Here is a 22640-nt window from a genome sequence, read left to right on the forward strand (position 1 = left end):
GGCTACAGCTTTGACGCTTCCACCCTTCATTATTCCCTCCCTCTTTTGGTTCCCTCCCATTAAAAGTAAGCTACTGGGAGGAAAAGAGGAATGCAAAGTGAAGACAAAACATAAAACGCAAATATATTGAAATATTTTATGTTCTTTCTACTTTTATGATTGTGTGGATGTTTATGGCAATAAAATTTGAAAATTGACTCAGAGCTTCAGGCCATTACTAGCAGCTGTTGAGCAGCAGAAACAGACAGGAAGTCAGTGTCTGTAGTACCAGCTGTTTGCCTCCCACAAGAAACAATGCCATATTGAAAATATACAATTTTAATGCAAAACATCAAATGTCTTTGTCAATACACTTACTATACAAACTCAGGATTTTAGTATATATGTAAATAAGTATAGATATGGTTAGCTGTACAAAATACGATTAACAATTAAAAGACAAACGTCAGGTCGATATTAAGGTTTTAGCACATAAAAACCAATTACATAAAAAATGCAATAAGTAAATAATCCCAATAGTCTGTTTTATTCTACTATCCAAAAATGATAGTGTTTGTCATAAAGAAGAAAGTCGTACTTAACATAGTACATTTGTGACTGATTGTCATTCACAATCACCAGTTGTTGTTTTTTTTTTTTTTTCATGTAAAGCCATAAATGGTTTTACTGAGCAATCCCATCAAGAAAGAGTTGACAGTCATTGTCAAAATCCCATTCTTTTCAAACACGCCATCTGTTTCAGAATCTGTAAGAAAACAAACTTGAGCAATTATTCTATTATGGTGTTTTGTTTTTGTCAAGCAATAACTATCCATACACTACAGGCTGATCAAAACCACTACATCACTTTTACAAGTGGACAACAAGTTTAAAGTCTCACCAGTGACAAAAACAGGATACCGGAATGATATATTTTGGACCTGCTGATGGCAAAGGCATTGAAGATAGTTTGGCTCTTGTCTTGACACAAGATCGCATTCATGATAAGGCAAAATGTCTAACAGTCCATCTTCTTTGCATTTGTTCAATAGGTCAGTTTTCTCTTTAGCTTTGGGATACAACCTAGACCAAATGATCACAAATACATAAAGGGAGTAGCATTTAGGTCTGATAATAAATCATCATAATATGATGTATAATTTGTACATACCGTGCGTTTTCTTTGAGGCGACGGCTGTCCCTGTAGTGCAACACCCACTTCCACTTACCTGTTTGGCTAAGCTTTTGCAATATTTCTAAGATCTTTTTCATATCGCCTAAAATGTCCAAATTTCTTATTTAGATATCTTGAGATAGGAGATGACTTGATATAAACAAACATACTGTAAGTTTTTACTTGCCTGGGCTCAAGGACTCTACTGCTCCTTTATCAAACATTACAAAACCACCTTTGATGAAGAGCTCCTGATACGTTAAATTAACAACATCATCTGGTTCATCAATCCCTGCAAATTGGACAACTAGGGACTTTCGAAGCTCAAGCAAATGAGGGACCTGAAGCAGCAAATAGTAGATTGACAATGCAGTATCAGCTACACATTTAAGGAAAAAAGGATGTAAAGTGTATTAAACCTCAAAAATATGTCCTGCAATATCTTCATTTCTGACAATAACCAGTAATGGTGAGGAGCTGCTTTCTCTGATGAAAAAGTCAGATGGTTGCACAGCAATGTGACCCTCTGCCTCCAAATATGCCTGAAAATTGAAAAAAGTGAATATTGTTTTGTCTAAGCATCTGTTGACAATAATACTAGTATACTACTTATCCCTTGAAGTATTCTCTATAACCAACCTGGGTTTTGTTAAAAAAGGCATCATCCGATGTGATTAACAAGAAGAACCGGTTCTTGGTTTTGCAGGATTTCTTCACCACTGAATTCAGACTTGTGTGAAAGTGGTCATCCATTTCTCTCTTCATTTGACTACAAAAGTCAAAGTAGTTGCTAGAATTAGCAGTTGAATCTTCAAAGTCATTTTTGTGTAAGTCTCTCAGCAGAGAAGCATTCCTACTCCCTGAACAGATTTTATTCATGATGTCCCTGTACAGCCGTGTACATTGGGCTGTGATGGCTGACACCCCAGGCTGTTCTAGTGCTCCGTGGGCTTGAGGCTTTAAAGAAATTTGTTGCGTGGGGTCTTTCAATAGTTTCCTGTCAGACATGTCTACACTGATCTTTTGATTAATAAATGCAGATGGTATCACAGTGTCATCTAATACATCATCTTGCTCCTGAAGATGAGAAAACTGTACAGTTATGGGACAAGATGATGACTGATTTGATTGATCACACTGGGCTCCTTGGTCTTGTTTTCTTTTCAAAAGTTGTTTCATTTGATCCATGAAGATCAGACACTCGCGATCCATTGATGATTGAGTTGGGTCGTCCTGCATACATCGTTTAGATACCTTTTCCAGAAAAGAAGAAAGCTTTCTGCCAGTATTGGATACAGTACAACTAAGCGAGCCTTGAATTCCTAGACTATGGTCTGTAATTTTATTAGTTTTGGAATCTACAAACGATGTTGAGTAATTCAAGAAGTCTTCATCGCCACTTTTATTATCTTTAACCATTATGTAAGGATCGTGTTTGAGAACCTGCAAGACAGGGCTTGCATGAGATTCAACTGGCTGTGCGGAAATGGAAGATGATATAGCTTCTGCTTGAATAGTTTGTAGTTCTTGTTTGTCAGGATGTTTGCACTTTCTTGAGGCAAAGTTTTCAGAGCATTTTTCATTTTGATGGGCTTCAAAAACTGGTCCATGGCAAACAAAGCCTCCTTGTCGTATCCGTTTTATAGAAAACCTTATAAATGGTTTTGACTGTGCTTCACAATCAGGATTTGCCTTTAGTTTGTTGGGTGAAATGAAATGCCCTTGTTCCTTTACAATCTTGGATGGTCTCTCAGCCACTCCAGGACTTGTAGAGCTTGATGACTGGTTTGATTTAAGGCCACCTTCTTCAACATTGACATTACTTTTAGTGAGTCTGCCTGAATCATCTGTGGGAAAAAGGTCTGGAACACAGAGAGACTCTGTTGGGCACATTTGTTTAACTTGCTGCATATTAGCCTCATTGAAAGGTGATATATACTGGGAAGACTCATATTTTACTTCTGGACGACAAGAATCACTCATGCTGGATGTACTTTTCATATCATTTGGATTATGAATAAGGGCAGATCTCCTTTTCTTTAAGCAAATTGGTGAATTAGGTGTGTCTTCAGAGTTTAAAAGTGATTGATGTGTTTTATTCTGTAATGTGCTTAAATACTCATCTAAGCATTTTAATGTTCTAAGAGTCCGTAGTTCAATATCAGACTGAGTGCCAACATTAGTTATTGGATCACAATTGAAGGCTTTTGGCACTAGTTCAACCAAAGTCTTATCCATTACAGGTGTTAGGCTTGTGCTGGGTTCCCTTTTATCAGCATCTGGGCAAACTTCATCCAACTCATTTACATCAGAGTTAGTCTTTGATTGGCTTAGGTACACAAATGGTTGTTCATCTATTGTTGGAGTAGGGCATCTATCATCGGTTTCACTGTCTCTGAGATCAGATGGATGGTTGACTTCACTTCCAGCAGCAAATAGTTTTCTGTGTTGACTGTGCCCATCATAACTTGCATTGTCTGAGTTGGTAGATAGCTGTACCATGACTTCAGAGCTCTCTGATGGTACAAACTCCATATCTTCAAAACCTTGGTTATCTACCTCATTGCAAGTCTGCTCTAGTGACTTATCTTCAAGAGAGGTATTTATTCCAGTACATGAATTAACATCACAGTTCTTGCTGTTCTCAGTTTCATCATTTGGATGTTCGTATGAGATGCTATCTGTATTAATCACAGGGGATTTAATGGTTTTGACATACTCATCTTGAGATAAACCCCTGCAATCTATAGAGGGATTTTCAACCATTACATCTTGTTTTCTGACGCTTATCTCCTGTGAGTGACTGGTTTTCAGGTTTTTGGATTCAACTAATGGATCTACACCAATAATGTTTAAAGATGTATGTCCATTTAAATTAATATTACAAATAGTCTCATTAGTTTTTGGATTAATCCACCCATTTTCATCACAAGTTTTAGCAGCGTTTTTGTAAACAACTGTCTTTTTTGAAAGGGCCTGGAGTTTGGGTGTCACTGCAATGGTGGGTTTCTCCTCCCGCAACAGCTTCTTTAGGAGAATACATTGTCCAACTTCTGTATCATTTTGAGGTGCAGAGGAATCTATTTTCTGATTAACTTGGCTTGAAGCAGCTTTTAGTTTTTCCATATATTTTTTCTTGATTTCCAAAAGATTGTTACTTCTTATGGCATTCACATCTCCATTTGTAGGACGTCGATCAGTTGAAGTGTTAGAGTCAGACAAATTTTTTGCATGCATTTTATTTTCAGGAGATTCCTTTTTATTTGGGGAAGCTGATAAATAAGCATTCCTTTGAGTTTTTTTCCTTTGTCTTTTGCAGCTGTCTTGTCTTCTGATAGGCACTTCTGGACGTTTGGGAAAGTTCTCACAAGTGTCCTCTGTCTGGTGGGATTCACCTGACTCAGCAGAAGCCATTGAAGGTGTCTGGGTGTCGTTGGTGCAAATGCTTTGTTTTGTGATTCTGTTCCATACTGGAATAAACACTTGATTCAATTCAGAGGAAATACCATTATTTGCAGGCATACCCACATAATTCAGATATGGGGCAACTCCTGCAGACAGATTCAAGTACCACTGTAAAAAAAAAAAAAAAAAAAAAAAACTAGTTAGAAGACAGACTACAATGTTTTTCTACTTTAAACAAGATGTCCTATATTACACAAAATTGACTCTTGTAAGCTTTAAGGCATGTTTGAATGTTACCTCCTCAAAAACATATCTGAAGTTGTGTTTTATTTTATCCACACGTGTGAATAATTCTTCATTATTAGTGTGTCTACATTTCCAACGCTCAAAATGCCCTGTTCCACCTTGTGATACCATGAAGCTGTAGTTTTCAAATTAACAGCTACCTTGTACCTTTTGTGGCAATTCCAGGGTTGAAAGTATCTAAATGTTTTTAACTCCGTACACATTCACTTGAATCAAAGTGGAGCACTTCCCATATTACCACTTGACATTACGATGTGGAACAGGTTATTTTTTGCTTGAGAGAATAATGCAGCCTAAATATGCAACTTCCAGTTGAAAACTACAGCACTGACTTCAGCTGCCCCAGATGGTGCATCACCATAACATCACCATAACATAGTGCTGTTTCCCAGGCCTTGGTGATCTTCATTTAAGAAAAAAAGATCAGATAACAAAGGCACTAAGGGAAAACTGAATTTTCAGAGCAATGGTATCTTGAATACAGAAGAATAAAGTTTACTTGACAAATACGCATGACTCATTGGTAAATGAAGGGAAATATTACATGGTTAAAACTTCTTAAAAGTAGATTTTGCATAATGTCTCAGTTACAGCTCTTACTGTTAGTGTTACAGAGCTTTTTTTTTTGTTTGATTTTTTGCACCCGTGTTGTCTATGGTTTCATAATTATGGAATTATGGAGTAATTTAACTTCCCTGGATTAATAACTACAGCTAAAACTTTAAAACTACCATCGCCACCCCATTGAAATACCCTTTGGCTTACATGCAAAATGGTGCTCATCTCCAGGGCACCACTGTGGATTGCGTAGCAGTATAGGGTCACTTTTGGCATCTTTACTGACATTGTAAATATGGGTGTGGTTTGTAAATTCTGGTAATAGTGGTGCAATTTTAATCTGGATAACCAGGCCTTGGATGGGAAGGACCCATCCTTTTAGGTCCATTGGATAATCCAAGCATAGAGCCCTTTTGGGCACTGACTCTCACACAAATTCAAATTCTTAATACAAGAAAATTTTTTTCCTTTTGTAGCAGTAATAGACAGTGCAATACAGTACCAGTAAAAAGTAAGTAGCAATAAAATATTGTGTTACAGTTACAAAGAGTTAAATTAATTACTCAAACCTGGATGGGAAGGGTTGTCGGCAATACTTGTGGATTTAATGTGTTCAATTCTTCTGGAACTTGATTCGTTGCCATGAGTTCTTGTGTGGTAACTTTTAGATTCTCATTGGCAGTTTCCACACTGGACAATTTCTGTGACAAGTTCAAACAAAGAGGTTCGGTGTCTATGGCACAGTTCTTGGGTTTGCTAAGATCCAAAACTTGTACTTCTGGCTTGTCTGCTACATTCAGCAAAGGACTGTGCACAGCAATGTTTGAAGCATTCTGCTCAGGTCTCTTTTCATTGGACACTTTCACTCCATCAAAAACATTGTTTTCTGGAGCTGGAAATGTGACATCTGGATCAAGATGAAAAAAACGAGCAGTTGACCGGCTGTAAAACAGACCGATCCACATGTGAACAATGATCTGTATTTCTTCATTGGTGTCATGAATAGAAGAATCCCAGGGGCTGTTCAAGCATAAACAAAGAGACACAAATCATTAAACTACTACATTATAAGTATTTCAGGAAATTATACAGAGGTTAAATAGAGAAAGAAGTACCCATGTAAGGCTCTGACAATTGTTTTGTCCTTAGGATCTACTGTGAACCGGCTGTCCAGATTAAAGTCATAGTCTTCCTTCCAGTGTCTTGTGACATGAACCGTCTTATCCCTGTTCTCGATTGTGCGTGACAGGCGAAACTTTCTTCTGTACCAGCTTCTTTTGGGGTCTCCTGGAGCCCTTTTGTTTTCTTCAACTTTATCTTCTAGACTGAGAGGAGGCATTTGTTGTGCTTCACCCCACAGTCTCAGAGCATGCAGCAATCTGGAGGAACCATTTAAAGGTGAAACCTGAAAAGGTGCTGGCAATGCCAACGGCAAAGAGGAAGATGAGGGCAATGAGTAAGCATGTTCTTTATATATCGCATCAACCAGTCCAGTGCCTCCAAAACCATCTGGTGAAGGAGGTTCTTGTGGCTGAACAGATTTAGCATCAGGCTGGCTAAGCAAAGCATGAAGAACTGTCTGTTGTTCTGGACTGGTAACATTCGCCTGAAATTCACATTCTTGTGTTCGATGGGGTGAAACCTGTCCTTTATTGGCACAAAGTGCCAAGTCAGCCAGTAAATTCAAAGCCTCTGAAGACGTGTTTGTTTTTTCCTGAATAATCTTACTGACTGAATTATCACTTAAACACTCTTGGAATTGTTTTTCAGCATAACAAGCTGGGGTTTGAAAATGCAACCACCCTGTGAAAACAAAACAAAAGAGACAAGAGACAAGTATGAAAAATGTAAAAAGAACACATTTAAAGCATTTAGATCACAATGTTATGATAATGTTGCCAAGATGCAAATAGAGCATAGGTTTTTGAATGCACCAAAGTGAAAGAGGGTAATCTTAGAGGAAATTAGCATGCATTGCAAACTACAGTGAACCAAAGACTTAGTGTTAGTATTTAAGAGAAAGAACAGTTATAAGCCATACTTACATTTCTTTTTCACTTGATCTGCAGAAAGGTTTTGATTCTTTTTAAGCATTTTAAGTCTTGTTCCTTTTGGAGATGAAAGACTTTGTGGTTTGTAAGGAGAACCATCTTTGGTTACAAACATTTCTTTTGCCCCAGATGAGTCACTTATGTGCCCTGCATTTATATCTAATGCTTTTATATTTTGTGGTCTTTTTGGAGTCAGACCCAAGGCATGGGCAAAAAGAGGGTCCACTGAAAGCAAGTTGGGATCATTTTGATCACCTACACTAAACTCCTTGGCACATGTGTCATTAATGTTCCTTATAGTCACAGGTGTCATGTCATTTTTTATCCTTTTTGTACGAAGCTCATTGTCCATAGTACAATTTATATTCAAGTCCTCTTTGAGGGCATCGACCTTCCTCTTTTTAAGAATAACAGACTTCAGTTTTCTGAGCATGAGCTGACTCTTTGATTGTCCTGCAATGGGAACATCCTTCATGCGTGCTTTTATGGTATCAGATTTTGAAGCCACCTCTTCAATAGGCATGTTGCTCATTTGCTGATTATCGCCTGAGCATTTAGAGACTTCACTAGAGACTACTGTTTTCTCAAGTTGTAGTTTCTCTTGTAAAAATCTTATTTCTTCAGTCTCAACAGAGCCATAAGGGATAAATATGCTCCCACAGGTGCTAACAACAGGCTTTAGACCCCACCGTTCAGACTTTTTCCTTAAAGCACAAGTCTCCAGCTCCTTTAATAATGCATTATCAGTAAGAGAAATGCTGACTGTTTTTTCTAAAGACTGAGTGTTTTTTGAAAGTTGATCACTTTCATGTTCATTTCTTTGAATTTCACACCTGTCTTCATGTAGTGATAGTTTCTGTGTGGGAACATCATCCGAACACATTGATTCATCTTTTTTTAGTAAAGTTTTGACCATTTGTAAACTAGGGGTTTCAGGGGATTCCAAGTTATGTCCTTGAGGTAGCTTATCTGACTCTGTTAAGAAGATATTGTCATCTGAGCAGTTTAATGTTACTTTGCTTTGGACGATTTCACTAAAAGTGTTCAATGTGGCCTGTTGTATTTTTGCTGTCACGGAAAGTTGATCATGCTTTATCACATCAAGGATCTCATCATCAACAGTTCGAGCAGCAGAGGTGATACTGACAATCAACTCCTCAGAATGTTCAACAGTTCGCAACGGCACCTCTTTTGTTTCTATAGATACATCACCTTTGTCAGTATAAACAGTAGAGTCGAACATCTCAGAAGTTCTCTCTTGAGTAGGTAAAACAGAAGGTACCAACAACTGAGAAATAGCAGAGACAGGTTGCATGCTGTCCTGTGAGGCCTCAGTAGCTGATGAACATTTCTGGTCTAGTCTGTCCTCTGACCCAGTGCTTATCAAGCTGGTTGATGGCTCTTCTGGAGATGACAAACAGATATAAATGTCATCCTCAAGATCTTCTTGTCGTGCCTCTTGTCCAACCAGTAAGATTTCCGAGGCCTTGCAAACAGGCAGCTGAAAAGAGCTTGCATTGCTCAGATATGACTTCAGGCTTTGCCATTGTGTGTCTGTCCACTCAGGGGTTGAATACAGGTGCTGATGGGCATCAAGCACGTCATACTGGTCGGGGAAGATATCAACTTCTCGAAAGGGGCTTAAAGGAAAGCTGGGACTTATCAGCGTGGCATAACTCTGCATATGTTGGACAACTATATCACAGAGATCTTCTTCTGGCTTGATGCTTGTTTTCTCAATCTCTCCCTCAGCATAGATCAACAATGGTAAGACACGTAGGGCATCTGATGATAGGCTCTGCTTCATTCGTTGAATTTTTGTGTCTGTAAAAGAAGAGATACAATATATTTTTATCTACAATACTTTCAGAGAGTGTGCAAATACTTCATTAATATATAAACTGTACCTTTCTGGATAATTTGTGACTCTGGGAACACAAATACACCTTGCAGTACTTTATTGGTGCTTAACCCATTATCTGAAATGATAAAAGAAAAAAAACCTGTCTGTACACGCTGACAAAATACACCAACATTTTAAATAACTGTTCAAAGATTCACTCACTACTCCTACCTTTATCATGCGAAATGAAATTGGAGTCATGAATAAGGACCAGAAAACCTCCATCACTCAGTGCAATAATAAGTGCCTGGAAGGAAACATAAATAAATAAATCGGAGCTATTACACAACAGAAACAGACACATGAAGCAAAAAACATTACATCAAAACTCACAACATCTTGTTTTTTTATTTCCAGCAAAAGAGGTGCCAGGCGATCCTTTTCCTCCAAGTTTAAAGTTACTATTTCACACTGACAGCAGAATACATGTTCTAGAAGAGAATCACAGAAGCAAGTGGGTAAGATTTTAAAGAGCATTATTTGGAAGTATTTTGTCAACAATTTTATAGTACCTTGTCCATTAAAAGTTGTTTCAAAAATGGCTTTTGGCAGCAACTTTCTGAGGATTAACATAGAAATCACCCATTCAACTTTAATTATTGAGGGCCTAAAAAAGAATATAGAAAACATTAGAGCACATAGAAAAACATATATGCAGTGTATATGATTTTTGCAATAGCTTACAATTTTGCCCAGGCCAAGGCACCCGCTGTTGATCTAATCCCAATATTGAATATCTGGGCACCTAACTGAAGTTTCCCGATCCAGGGGGAATATGGACAAGCTAGAAAAAAAAAAAATACATACATAAATAAATAAAAATAACAGCATGAGCTATATTTTAAATGACCTTGAAAGTTTGTCTTATATTTCACAAGTCTGCACATACTACATTTTTGAAGGGGCTTTTGACTTTTAAAACATTTTTCATCTCAAAAAATAGTGTACATCTTGTCTATCTGTGTGACCTGAAAAATGCTTACCTCTGCCTATCTCCCACAACTCCAAGAAGCACTGAACAGGAAACCCTCTAATTCTAGTCCATTTATTTAAGTACTAAACAATATAAATTTTGTTATTTTATTGTGAAATCATGACATCAAAAACAATTAAAGTGAAGTGTTTTGAATTTAAATAGTACCCTATGACTGCCATATTTCCTACTGGAAAAGCAGGTTTACTATAGCCAATTTCATTTGATCTCATGTTGCAAGCCCCTGCAATGGAAAGAATCTAAAACTGTACATAAAATGAAAGAACAAAAATAACCACTTACCAGCTTTTTTCTCTTCACTGCAAAGAGAGAACAAATTATTACAATAAAAAAATGTGTCATTGAGGGTGACTCTTAACTTACCAATTCTCCTGTTGGGTTTCGAGTGTTACTGTGTTGTCTGTGTATGAAAATGCTACAACCGCATATGGACAAGCAAGGCTCGGGGATAGAGCAGTACTTCCATTGTCAAGCAACTCATATAAGTAGTACTGAAAGGTAAAACAAAAGGTCTTATCATTTGATATCAAAGGCTCAATTATTTTTAAGTTCAAGTGTAAATTTTACCTCGATATTGTATATAAGCCAATAATAACAACTTCAACTACTATCTAAAAGATTTATCATCCAGTCATAGTAAAAAATGTAACCATAATCACCCAGACACAGAATAAAGTGTGTTTGGTAGACTTAAATGCCCTGTGCCATGTTTTTTTCATGTAAAAAAAATCAGCAATCACGGTATGATCCAGGTAAACAAAAAACGGAAGTCTCGAGACACACTAAAGGGATTGATCAAAAGTCAGTTGCTTAGGATGTGTGCTGTTAAATAAATGTATATTCTGTTACGGGGTAGTTCATGAACAGTTGCATTGTGTTTTGGCAATTGTGCATCTCATCGTTTTCACTCACAATTGTGACTTATTCCATAAGGACCCACCTGTATAATAGCCAGTGATGTAGTTAAGGCCAGCCCATCTTATTTTTTATTTACTATGTGGTCACTCAGTGGGCCCCCATGTACATTCAGCAGTGCCAAAGACTTGAGGGATGTTATTAGACAAGTCTAAGTCCATGTCAAATCTTCTGGCCTCAACTCCCAAATATGGGAGTCGAGTCAAATCCAGGAGTTACTTGAAAAATGAGTCACAAGTCTGAGTGCCGGACATCTAACCATTCTTTGTTGAAAAAGTGCGATGCCTGCCCTACATCAAGAAAATTTGTGGTGGGGCCATAACTGATCTGCCGCTGCTGAGCTATCTTTCAATATACCGTATGTTTTCCAGTGAGAACTTCAGCTCAGGCCTAAAAACCATAAAGCCATTCCAACAGTGCTGCTGGACAAGTGGTAGTACTACAACATTCCACACCTGGTGGAATGTTGTAGAAATGGTTTCTCCATTTCTGAGCTTTTTTATGAGCAATGTTGATGATAAAAAATTGTCTACTACCCCTTCAAGAGGCTAACAATTTGTGGCTTCTAAGAAAGAACAAAGAGTGAACTCAGTTATACAACAAGCAACTACATCTATGTTGTATGTCATTACAGATGAGGGACAATTCTTTATTTCATTATAATAAGTAAACTGCTGTCATGCAAGTTCTGCGGTGTGCAACAATATACAACAAAAGTAACATAATGGACCAAACTTGATTTAAAGAGTAAATAAACAGACAGGACATATTGAAATATGAATTGTAATAGCTCCGGTACCTGTGTCCTTTCAAATGCCAGAAATGAGCTTGTTTTTGAAGAGACTGATTGCAACTGTTCAGAAACATGGCAATCAAACCCCACTGTAGGCTTAGTCAAGTTGTGAGTGTAGTTTTCGGAAACCTTTTTAACTCTCCCCTGTGCAGAAAATATGATTAAATTCAATCTATTGAATTAAAAAAATATATATTTCTCCTAATTAATACCTTACCTCTGTAATCTTTACAATGACAATGTACCCTGACTTCCCATGGTACCAGCAATTTGGATCCAAACAGTCAGAGTACATTGACAGATACACACCTATACAGAGAGAACAATGACCTGATTACAAAATATACCTTGTTGTTACAGGGCATAATTATAGAAAGCTATGTTTATTGGTTAAAGACGCCATTCTTACCCTGGTACTTACAGTTAAACCAAAAGCTAGTTTGGCAGGTTTGTCTACAGTTCATTAGTGTCTCAAGTATCAAGTTATTTATTTATTTACTGGTGATCCTAGTGGTAGACCCTCATTGAAGGAAATATTACTGTAAAAAATTACTAGGTGTGCCTTGTGTAGGCATGTTTTGACTACGAGGTTGGAAATGATGAGCTATGTAATAGTGGCGTATGGAGTTGGAAAATGACCTTAGTCATCTTGGTTTGCCATGTCAGATGAAGAGAGACTGGTGTATCTGTTTAAATTAAAGCTATGTTAAAGCTGGAGCAGTTTGTGTAAAATGCCTGGGACAGCTCTAAGAGGGAGGGATGACTGATCGAGGCTGATTATGATACTATAGCTTTAAGTATCTGCCAGTACTCGATGCATATACCTGTGCAAAGACTGGGTGTGGTTACATATATGTTCAAAATCTAATATTATCAGATTTTTGGAGCAAAAATATTATTCAAAATTGAATGTAAACAGAAAAATCTATTGATTTCTTTCGGTCAGTGCATCCTCTAAATATGTTTGATGTAGTGTGAAATCTGTATAAGCAAAATTGTTTAAAAAGCTCAATTGAAGTAAAACTGTTATAACGAAGTTGAGATGACTTTAAGTAACAGTTATGATTATAATGCACTAGTCTTATCTTGCTATTCCAGACGTTAAAAAAAAGCTTTACAATTTGTTCAAGCATACATTTTCTCATATCACATTTTACTCTGATTACAGAGGGTTGGAAGTTTTACAATCTGTTTGTACCATTGTACAGTTTTACAAATTGTTTCTCTTTCACTTTCAAATGTTATAACCTTAAAACACATAGGTTTCACTTTCAAAACCTGAGGAGCAGCAGACATATTAACATGCACAAATTCCAGATTTGTGGATTTATAAGGTCACATGGACTTTGCCTTTAAGGTAAACACTTTACAATTTTACAATGTAAGGCCAATGCAATTACTAGGTTATACAATTTCCACTATTTCAATAGTAGCCTGCTAGGATTTGTATGTAAATCTTTTACCCTTAGTGGGATCGCCCAGAGTTGTACATGTTCCATTTTCAGCTAGCATACCAGTTTCTCCGATAGATTTTGCCTTCAAAAATAATTATGATTAGTGACAAGCGTTAAAGGTGTGGCAAGACTTCCAGATAGTTAGTGGCCTACCTTGTTCAGTTGATCAAACAATAAAAACCCGTAGGTCTCCTTTAAGTCTTTGTCTGAATAACCTTGTTCTCTCCTTTTCTCTCGACAGGCATTGTACTAATAATAAAGAATATACGTTATTTTTATGTCTTTAGACCCATTATTTTTACATGACTTTTTTCTCATAATTTTAATTAGCTCATTGCTGTCACGAACCATGACGTGGGCCTTAAGTTGAGTTGTGGTTATAAAGTGAACTTACCTTTTCTTCTAGAGCAGGATTCTTAATCAAAAAAGCAGACGTGTATCTGAAAGAGTGCTTTGAATCTTCAAACAAATACGCACTTTCAAGTTTTGTCAAAATGCTGTTGTTAAAGACGTCAGAATTCACTGGAACAGGTACAACAATACCTACAAAATAAAAACATTGGAGATTAGACCGACCACCAGCCCATGTGAGCCAGCCCCCTACAGACTTAAAAGTCACAATTATTTTCACTTTCAGCTTGTTAGTGAAAGTTGAGCTAGAACAAGGAACTGCAATCCAGCCAGCATCGACGATATCTGATGTAGGCCTACCGGTTAATCGACATGACATATTTTGGTCCAAAAAGCAATATATTCCATATGGATATAGCTGAACAAATCTGCAGTTTGTTTTTAGTTATGACATATACATGATAAAGACCTGTGCTCGGTGAAGCGCCATTACGACTTGCCATTGCTCAACACTTAGGAAATCTGTCCTTCTCCTTTTGGCACGGGTGGAAAACAGCCTCGTCTCGTCCTAAACATGATAACATTACAAAAAATCCCCTCTAAGTCGTTGTCAAAATGTACTTTAAGTGTCGCTTCACCGTTTAAGACACTTTGTACAGACATGTTTACACGACAGCCAACAAGGAAGTTAAAAATCTTCGACGTTTATCGCATATGCCATTTAACCACAAAATTATTCAATTTTTCGCCTTTCCAGGTCATCATGTGGTTGTTTCTATAATGTCTTTAGTCCTCGGCGTATTTCCACGCAAAGTGACGCATGTAGCTTAGAGTTGCGGTCGAAAAAGAAAGAGAAACCCATCGAGACCGTGCGTCCATCTTGAAAATCTACACCAACTGTGGCGCTGTTGTTGCACTCGTGTTGTTCCGAAGGCTTGCCACACTTCGTCGTTTTTACTGCTTTAGCTGCTAAAGCATGCTGCAGCTCCTGGGTATGATATTTATTCGTGGGATGCGGTAGTGAAGTAAAATGTTCGAAATGTACAGTTTACCACGAAGTTATAGACCTATAGTAAGCAGCGTTAAAGTTTCTAGTTTCATTTTTGTCGAGTAACTTCCCTGCAGCACCACACTGTGCAGTTGCACAGTTGCAGGTGACAGTACAGACGTTTTGTGATTTTTAACATGTCATGAGGTGTAAGCTATTATTTTAGTAAGCACAATCTCCAGGGGTAGAGCGGATTTTATTGCAGCAAAGTTGCAAGTTTTTGGGTTAAAAAAGAGCAGTCCAGTGGCTGCCTTTGGTATTGCAGCAAAACTATAACAAACTGTATCGCCCTATTTATTCACTTTTCTTAAATACGCTGTATTTGCCTCTATGAAGTTTTTTCCTGCTGTCATTATTGTGATTCATTGTTATACTGTAATATCATATTGATTTTTTTGTTCAGAGATGCTACCTGCCTTTCTTTTTCCCATGTTTGTTTCAAGTCCACTTGTCAATCACGCCATCTGAACTAGGGTGCACAACTACATGTCTTTCAAAATATTGTAGAAATGTCTTGGTCAGGCGAGTAGATTATACAGTTGTCAAGTGGAAAAATTGTACTTGGCCCCTCATGTAATAATTTCCACAGTAGAATTGGGAAATTATTTTAATACCCGAATTGTTGAGATAATTATTAATAAACAGCAGTGAAAAAATCGTGTAAACTTTTTTGTAAAAAATTCCACCATTGTTTGCTCAGCAGCGTTGGGGCATTTACCAACCCCAAAGCATTTTCATCTTACAATTAAATTGGCTCAACATTAATGGAATTTAATACAATTTTGTCCATTTCTGCACTTCTGGAGTATATAAACATAAAATAAATTTCAACAACAATATCATGCCCCCCTGTCCTTACCCCTACTCCTTCACCCTTCCCCCAAACACAAAGAACATGAACCTTATGGATGAAATATTTGTACTTTCTGAGCAATAAAGAGACAAAAAAACAAACCCACAGCCCAACCAGGGTCATTGGCTGATCAAATGTGTGCCCCATCCTACCCCCTACCCCCACACAGCACAGCAGGAGATGCTCCAGAGCTGCTCCTGTGTATCTCATCCTGAGTTGCTGTTTTGAGCTGCCTGTCCATTCAAATAAATTAGGCCTAAAACAATCAAACTTCCCCTCAGGAGGCTGTGGCTCTCTAAAAATGGGAACCACCCCCATGAGCCCCATCTCCGCCCACAGGTGTACAGTGGGGTAGATCAGTCACATGTGTGTTTGTTCAGGACTAATACAATTTACAAACATGAGAGAACTGCACCCCCTCCTCCAAATGAATACTGCAGGATGATTTATGCCCCCCTCCCTCATTATTCTCTCACCCCCTTACCCCCTGGTCAGTATGAGATCATTCCCACTATCTCTCTTCATCCCTCCCCTGATCACTATGCCCCTAAACCATAACATGCAAATGTAAACAACACATATATGAAAACTTTACCTGTGCATCCACATTATTCTTATTATTTGACATCCTTGCACCAACAAATAACTAAAACTAACTTTATTATACGCCCCCCACCATAATGGGCTAAAACTATAGATTATAGAGAGAGGCAGTCTTAGGATAAATAACTGCTTAGCTATTCTGTGTAACCATTGCAATAGTTCATTATTGTACCAGTGTTCATGTGAAGATGAGGACTAAATTACAGATTACAGATATATGTTTAGGACATGTACAAGATATTCTATATATATTTATTCAAATAACAAGTAGTCAATGACTTATTGATAGGCATGTGCTGACTCATGACTCGTCACCCTGGTCAAGCCAGCAATCGGAGCAAGAGACAACCCCCCAACATGGAACGTGCGAAGAGACCTGTCTGGCCTGTGCACCAATGAAGAGGCACTAAACCATGGTGGCCTCCCACTATAGTTTGCGTGTAAAACTCATTGTATAGCTGTAAACATTCAGTCTCTGCCTGGGAATGTCAGTTGCATTGACTCCTTGTACAAGTATTGCTCTTTACTGGTTGATTAAGTAAATTCTTCTTTGAATTTCATCTCTGGGTCAAGGTTATTCTTTGTCTTAGCAGAAACTAACAAACACGAGAGGAAAGGACTGTTTTCCTCACCAATTTGCTGACCCCAACGTGATTTCTGCTGGGGCGGCCGTTCGTGAATGTGCTTTCAAAACAGTCGATGAAGTTTGAGTACTTGATTGTGGATTATTGTTGTACACTGGAATGTACACATTATCAAGAGTAGAAGAAAGAAAGCCTGAGCCTTTTACTGGATTTTTCAAGCTCCAGATTGATAGTAGAAGTGGATTTCTGCAGCTAGACGGGCTAGGAGCTAATGAAGCCATACATGAATTAAGCTATGAATGTATTTTTGGACGCTTGAAAATTTGCTGTCTTTCAAGCGTCTGACAGCATGCGACTATGAAGAGCACACCTTGGTTGCTACAACACTCACACTGCTGAAGTTGATATAGTTTTCTTTTTACGGAACAGACACATGTTCCCTGCTGCAAATAATAATCACACTCAAATTTTATCCTCAAATCAGTAGACCTGCGATAAATTAATTCAGGAAAATAAGAAAACCACTGTTAAACAAAAGTGCATTTAAAAGCACAAATCTATTATTAGCCCATGTTTTCCTTGGCTCATGGAAACTCTGAATTTCGCCCAGTGAAGCTCCGCACAGGACCTGTGGCCACACAGGCAGAGAACCGGGTACTGCACAGCCAGAGCTCCCTCGCTAAGTCTTGGTTGTATGCGGGAAAGAGATTCATCGGTCCATCACAGGAAGCATAGGTAGCTCTATCCACACTGACCTGGTCCATGCACAGAGTCAGCAATAACGCACCTGGAGCCGCTACACCTGGGTGTATTATATTCTTTGTGAACAGTGCATGACTCACAGTATAGCCCAGAGAACTGTGGTACCGGGCAGGGACATTGGTCTCAGGGAACACAGATACATGGGGCTCAGCGTGGTGTCCAAGCAGCTGCAGAGCCCTCTCCAACACTGGACCAAAGTTAAAGAGCAAAGAGCAGCTTGTCTGCTCCATTTGCAAGATTATCCCTCTCCTACTCTGCTTCATTTCTCGGTCCTCCCATTGTTCTGCCTTGGGCCCTCCTTTGAGCTACCTTACTTCCCTGGCTGATATCGTGGAGTGCCTAATCATTAAAATAGATTAATGTGTAAAGATAGCGAGTTACATCTAATTTATTTAACTGACTTTGTTCTTTCTACAGTTCTAATGGTATATTTGATTTATTTGTGACTTTATTTTAATCTTTATCACTGTTATTTACCACAAATTCCTTTGCGGAGCTGGCATGTGCTTCACACGTACAGCAGCTTCTGGAGGAATTGCCCACAAAGTATGTAGCCATGTAACAAACAGCCAAGTTTGTTACTAGATTAATAGCACCTTTCACTACATGCACTTTAAATTGCACATACACTTTAATAGCACACAGCACTTTAAGCATTATTTGCACTGTAAAAAAAATGAATTGCACAAAAGGATTTAAAAATGTTTATTTAATTTGTCTGATTTTACCCAGTTTTAGATCTGGTGGCACAGTGGCATTTTAATTGAAGCTGCGTGTCCTGGAGGGGAAAGAGGACAAAATTAACAGCTAATTAATACATTGGATATGTGCAATATTAGTGCAATGTTTGTTGAATGTTTTGAAGTGTTGGTGTGTTCTGTAATTTGTAGTGTTTTTAGTGAAAGTGTTTTAAAATGTTTTAACTTACCACCTCCTTGTCCTTGTGTCCAGGTGTCAAAGAGATCCCCAGGGAAACAAGCTCCCTTAAAAAGGTTCCGGGGCAGGACCAAGGTGGGGGAGGTGTAGGGGAGACATGTTGGGCATTTTTAAATGGTTTATGGGTTTTAAGTACATTTGGTGTTTGGTTTTAGGGTTTATGTATTTTAATATGTATAATGTTGATTTGGGTTATGAGTTTATTGGGTTTTATGGAGGTTTGAGTTTTAAAGAGCTAAGGCTAGTTTTTAAATACCCCTAGTAATTAATAGTAGTATAGTCCAGTTAGAGGAACAGGATAAAAGGCGCCTGCAACCATCAAACCATGTTCTGCTGCTGGAGATGATGCTGCTCCTCTGACCTCCATTTGCACAATGCACCTGGCACTTTAATAATTGATGGGAGAAAGAAATAAAAAAATTGTGGACCACACCCGTGCTGCTGTCTTCTGTCACACCTCCTACCGCTAACGGCCAGCCTACGTTACATTTGGTGTCGGAAGTGTGTCCTCGCCGCTGTGAGACGAAGAAAATGCCAACACGGGGGAGAAGAAATGAGGAAGACGAGAATAGAGTGGAGTCTACTCACCACCAGGAAGCTCAGGCAAGTGGCTCCAAAGACAGTTTGGAGAAACTGGCAGGCATGGTGAAATGGCTAATGGACTCCCAGGTCGCACGGGACAAAAAAGGGGACAAAGAGCGCATGGTACAGGAGCAGCGCTGGGAGGCCATGCAGGAGGAAGTAAGCAAGATCCAGCAGCAGGTATTGAGGATGCATTCAGAGCGATCTGAGCATCAAAATGACATTGAAGAGCCAACGGCGGCACCAACAGATGATGAGGACAATTACACTTATAGGCCTCAGCGGGAACCAAAGCTGTTGCCACTGACTGCAGAGGATGACATTGAGCATTTCCTCATCACCTTCGAGAGAATGGCCCGAGTGTCACGTTGGCCATCTGAGGAGTGGGCCGTCCGTCTAGTTCCTCTCCTCACAGGCAAAGCCAGGAATGCCTATGTTTTAATGGACTTTGCAGACACCGAAGACTACCACAAGGTGAAAGAAGCCATCTTGGCAAAGTATGAGATCACGGCTGAGACTTACCGGCGCCGTTTCAGATCTCTGAAGATTGAACCAGATGAGACACCTCGAGAACTGTATGTGCGGCTGAAGGAACTTTTCTATAGATGGATACAGCCGGAGAAGTCAGACATTCGAACCATCGCAGAGACACTTATCCTGGAGCAGTTCCTTCGGATGGTTAATCCTGAGCTGGAGGTTTGGATTCGGGAGCGCAATACGACCACCGCTGAGGAAGCTGCTCGTCTAGCTGAGGCCTTTACAGCAGCTCGGAAAGGGACCAGATCCATGCATTTTGGCCGAGAATCTCCCCAAGGCCAACCAAGTAAGTCCTTTGGGGGTGATAAGAGGTTTGGTCCGGGTCAGGGTAATATCAGTGGTAGGCCATCTCCATTCAACCAACAGTCCCGTCCAGTTAAAAAGCCATTCTCCAAAACACTAGCACAGGAAATAAGGTGTTATAATTGTAATGAGCTGGGTCATACACAGCACTTCTGTCCGGCACTTAAAGCCAAGCCATCTTTGCTATGTTCCGTACCTAGACTAGCAGTAGTGCAGACAGGGGAGCGGAAGGGGCGTTTAACACCAGTCCTTGTTAATGGCCACCGGCATGAAGCTCTTTTAGATTCGGGCTGTTTTCAGACAGTAGTTTTGTCTAGTTTGGTTCCAGTTGAACGTCAGTCTCCAGACAAGACCCCTCTAATTTGCATACATGGAGATGAGCACTGGTACCCTACAGCTGAGGTGTTTTTGACAGTTGGAGGACAAACTTACCTGATCACTGTAGCCCTGTCTAAAAACCTGCCTTATGGGGTTATTCTAGGGAACGACATTCCAACCCTTCCTGATCTAATTGCTCAGTCTGACAGTAGCCAGGGTGCAAATGTTTCATCGCCAGAGAGTATGTGCAACCCAAGCCCAATGACAGAATCCAGTCCTGCTAATCATTGTAATATTCTTACCAGAGCCCAGTCAGCTAGAGAAGTCTTAGAAGAGCTGCCTTTCTGTGATGAGGAGCTCGAGGTGCAACCAGGAAAGACGAGAAAGTCAAAGTCCCAAAAGAGAAGGGATAAGTTTGCTGGCTCACAAAGACAAGAAAATGAACTTGCCAAACCCCTCAGTCCAGTTGAGTTCAGTATTCCCTCAGACATAGGTGCCCTTCAGGAAGAAGACCCCACTCTAAAGCCCTGGTTTGAAAAGGTCACAGAGCGGGAGGGGGTCAGCATAGGGAAGGTCAGCTACCTGGATGAAGTGGGTTATATCATTAAAAATGGTCTCCTTTACCAGAGAAAGGACAAGATTGAAGCCTTAGCCTTGCCACAGCAGTTCAGAGAGAGGGTAATGGAACTGGGACACTCCATTCCCTGGGCAGGTCACATGGCATTCCAGAAAACTCTAAGAAGAATTGGTAGCCGTTTTGCTTGGCCAGGAATGTATGTTGAGCTGTCAAAGTTTTGTACATCCTGTAAAACATGCCAGTTAACCTCAGGCAAACGAGTGACACAAGCCCAACTGCAACCATTACCAATTATTGGCACCCCATTTGAAAGAATTGGCATGGACATTGTGGGTCCCCTGGAGAGAAGCTCTGCAGGAAACAAATACATTTTGGTGTTGTGTGACTATGCTACACGTTATCCTGAGGCCTTTCCCCTCAGGTGTATCAAAGCCAAACAAGTGGCCAATTGTTTACTGCAGCTTTTCTCTAGGGTTGGGGTCGCCAAAGAAATTCTCACAGATTGTGGTACAAATTTTTTGTCCAAACTCCTCCAACAAGTCTACCAGCTGTTAGGGGTCAAGGGTATTAGGACAACTCCTTATCACCCCCAAACGGATGGATTGGTGGAGAGGTATAATCAAACACTGAAAACCATGCTGCGGAAGTTTGTCTCTACCACAGGGGCAGATTGGGACCAGTGGCTACCGTACCTCCTGTTCGCCTACAGGGAGGTCCCGCAGGCATCAACTGGCTTCTCACCTTTTGAACTGTTATATGGACGTCAGGTGAGGGGCCCACTAGACCTGCTAAAGGACCATTGGGAGGGTACAGAGTCAGAAAGAGACAACATCGTTGCCTATGTCCTGAAGATGAGAGAGAGACTTGAGGCAATGGCAGTCCTGGCTCAGGAGAACTTAAAGGGAGCACAGGAACGACAAAAGACCTGGTACGATCGTAAGGCAAAGGACAGAGTCTTCACGCCTGGTCAGAAGGTACTGTTGCTATTACCCACTAGTGAGAACAAGTTGCTAGCTAAATGGCACGGACCTTACAACATCACAAGACAAATTAGCAAGGTTAACTATGAACTGTACATGCCTGAAAGGCGGAAAAAGCACCAGGTTTTCCATGTAAATCTTTTGAAAGAATTCCTCACTCGGCAAGAGCCTTCACAGCAACTTCTGGTGCGTGCTGTGAAGGATGAGGAAGTGACTGACTGTTTCTTTCCTACTTCTGCCACAGAGCCAGCTGCTGTTGACCTCTCTCACCTCTCTCCCTCGCAGCAGGAGGAAATCAAACACCTGCTCGATCCCACTCTATTTCAGGAGACCCCCGGCTTCACATCACTGGTGCAGCATAAAATCAGACTAAGAAAAGATGCTCCAGTGAGGCAGAGGAGTTACAGGATACCTGAACGGTTGGTACCAGTGCTGCAAAAAGAAATTAAACTGATGCTGGAGCTTAACATTATTGAAGTGTCTAACAGTGAATGGTGTAGCCCGGTTGTTCTTGTGCCAAAAAAGGATGGTTCGCTTCGATTCTGTATTGATTTTAGACACTTGAATGCAATCTCAAACTTTGACCCCTACCCAATGCCACGCATTGATGACCTGTTGGAGCGTGTGGGAGGTGCTTCATACATTACAACACTGGATTTGTCAAGGGGCTATTG

General features: G+C 39.7%; 2 protein-coding genes across 5 annotated transcripts; both read right to left on the minus strand.

Moving 5' to 3' along the window:
* Positions 1–304: 304 nt before the first annotated feature.
* LOC129456293 (protein TASOR 2-like) lies at positions 305–1276 on the minus strand. The gene is made up of 3 exons (XM_055222246.1): positions 1151–1276; positions 881–1062; positions 305–745 (listed from the first exon to the last, which is right to left on the minus strand). Exons 1-3 carry the CDS (start codon positions 1249–1251, stop codon positions 642–644), a joined length of 387 nt encoding a protein of 128 aa, XP_055078221.1. The 5' UTR covers positions 1252–1276; the 3' UTR covers positions 305–641.
* Positions 1277–1308: 32 nt separating this feature from the next.
* LOC117371861 (uncharacterized) lies at positions 1309–14812 on the minus strand. 4 transcript variants are annotated; one of them, XM_055222245.1, is made up of 20 exons: positions 14522–14812; positions 14353–14451; positions 13927–14075; positions 13686–13781; positions 13542–13614; positions 12296–12387; positions 12085–12222; positions 10734–10861; positions 10653–10669; positions 10061–10160; positions 9889–9983; positions 9710–9807; positions 9548–9623; positions 9381–9452; positions 7468–9297; positions 6538–7225; positions 5992–6442; positions 1793–4726; positions 1573–1695; positions 1309–1494 (listed from the first exon to the last, which is right to left on the minus strand). In XM_055222245.1, the coding sequence occupies exons 2-20, from the start codon at positions 14384–14386 to the stop codon at positions 1333–1335; spliced, it is 7356 nt and encodes a 2451-aa protein (XP_055078220.1). In that variant the 5' UTR covers positions 14387–14451; positions 14522–14812; the 3' UTR covers positions 1309–1332. The 4 variants fall into 4 exon arrangements, with proteins under 4 accessions (XP_055078220.1, XP_055078218.1, XP_055078219.1 ...); XM_055222243.1 differs by having other exon boundaries at positions 9710–9816; positions 14522–14758; XM_055222244.1 differs by having other exon boundaries at positions 14353–14758.
* Between the last annotated feature and the right edge of the window lie 7828 nt (positions 14813–22640).

This window comes from Periophthalmus magnuspinnatus, chromosome 6 (assembly GCF_009829125.3).
Source record: "Periophthalmus magnuspinnatus isolate fPerMag1 chromosome 6, fPerMag1.2.pri, whole genome shotgun sequence".
NCBI classification, from domain to species: Eukaryota; Metazoa; Chordata; class Actinopteri; order Gobiiformes; family Gobiidae; genus Periophthalmus; species Periophthalmus magnuspinnatus.

Excerpts from the sequence above, each read along its gene's own strand:
- LOC129456293 (XM_055222246.1), bottom strand. The coding sequence starts at position 1,251 with ATGAAAAAGATCTTAGAAATATTGCAAAAGCTTAGCCAAACAGGTAAG. Across the intron at positions 1,063-1,150 it reads CGCCTCAAAGAAAACGCACG|GTTGTATCCCAAAGCTAAAG; the intron begins GTATGTACAAAT and ends CATTTGGTCTAG. Across the intron at positions 746-880 it reads GTATCCTGTTTTTGTCACTG|ATTCTGAAACAGATGGCGTG; the intron begins GTGAGACTTTAA and ends GTTTTCTTACAG.
- LOC117371861 (XM_055222243.1), bottom strand. The coding sequence starts at position 14,386 with ATGGCAAGTCGTAATGGCGCTTCACCGAGCACAG. Across the intron at positions 13,782-13,926 it reads ATCCTGCTCTAGAAGAAAAG|TACAATGCCTGTCGAGAGAA; the intron begins GTAAGTTCACTT and ends CTTTATTATTAG. Across the intron at positions 9,453-9,547 it reads TTTCATTTCGCATGATAAAG|ATAATGGGTTAAGCACCAAT; the intron begins GTAGGAGTAGTG and ends TTATCATTTCAG.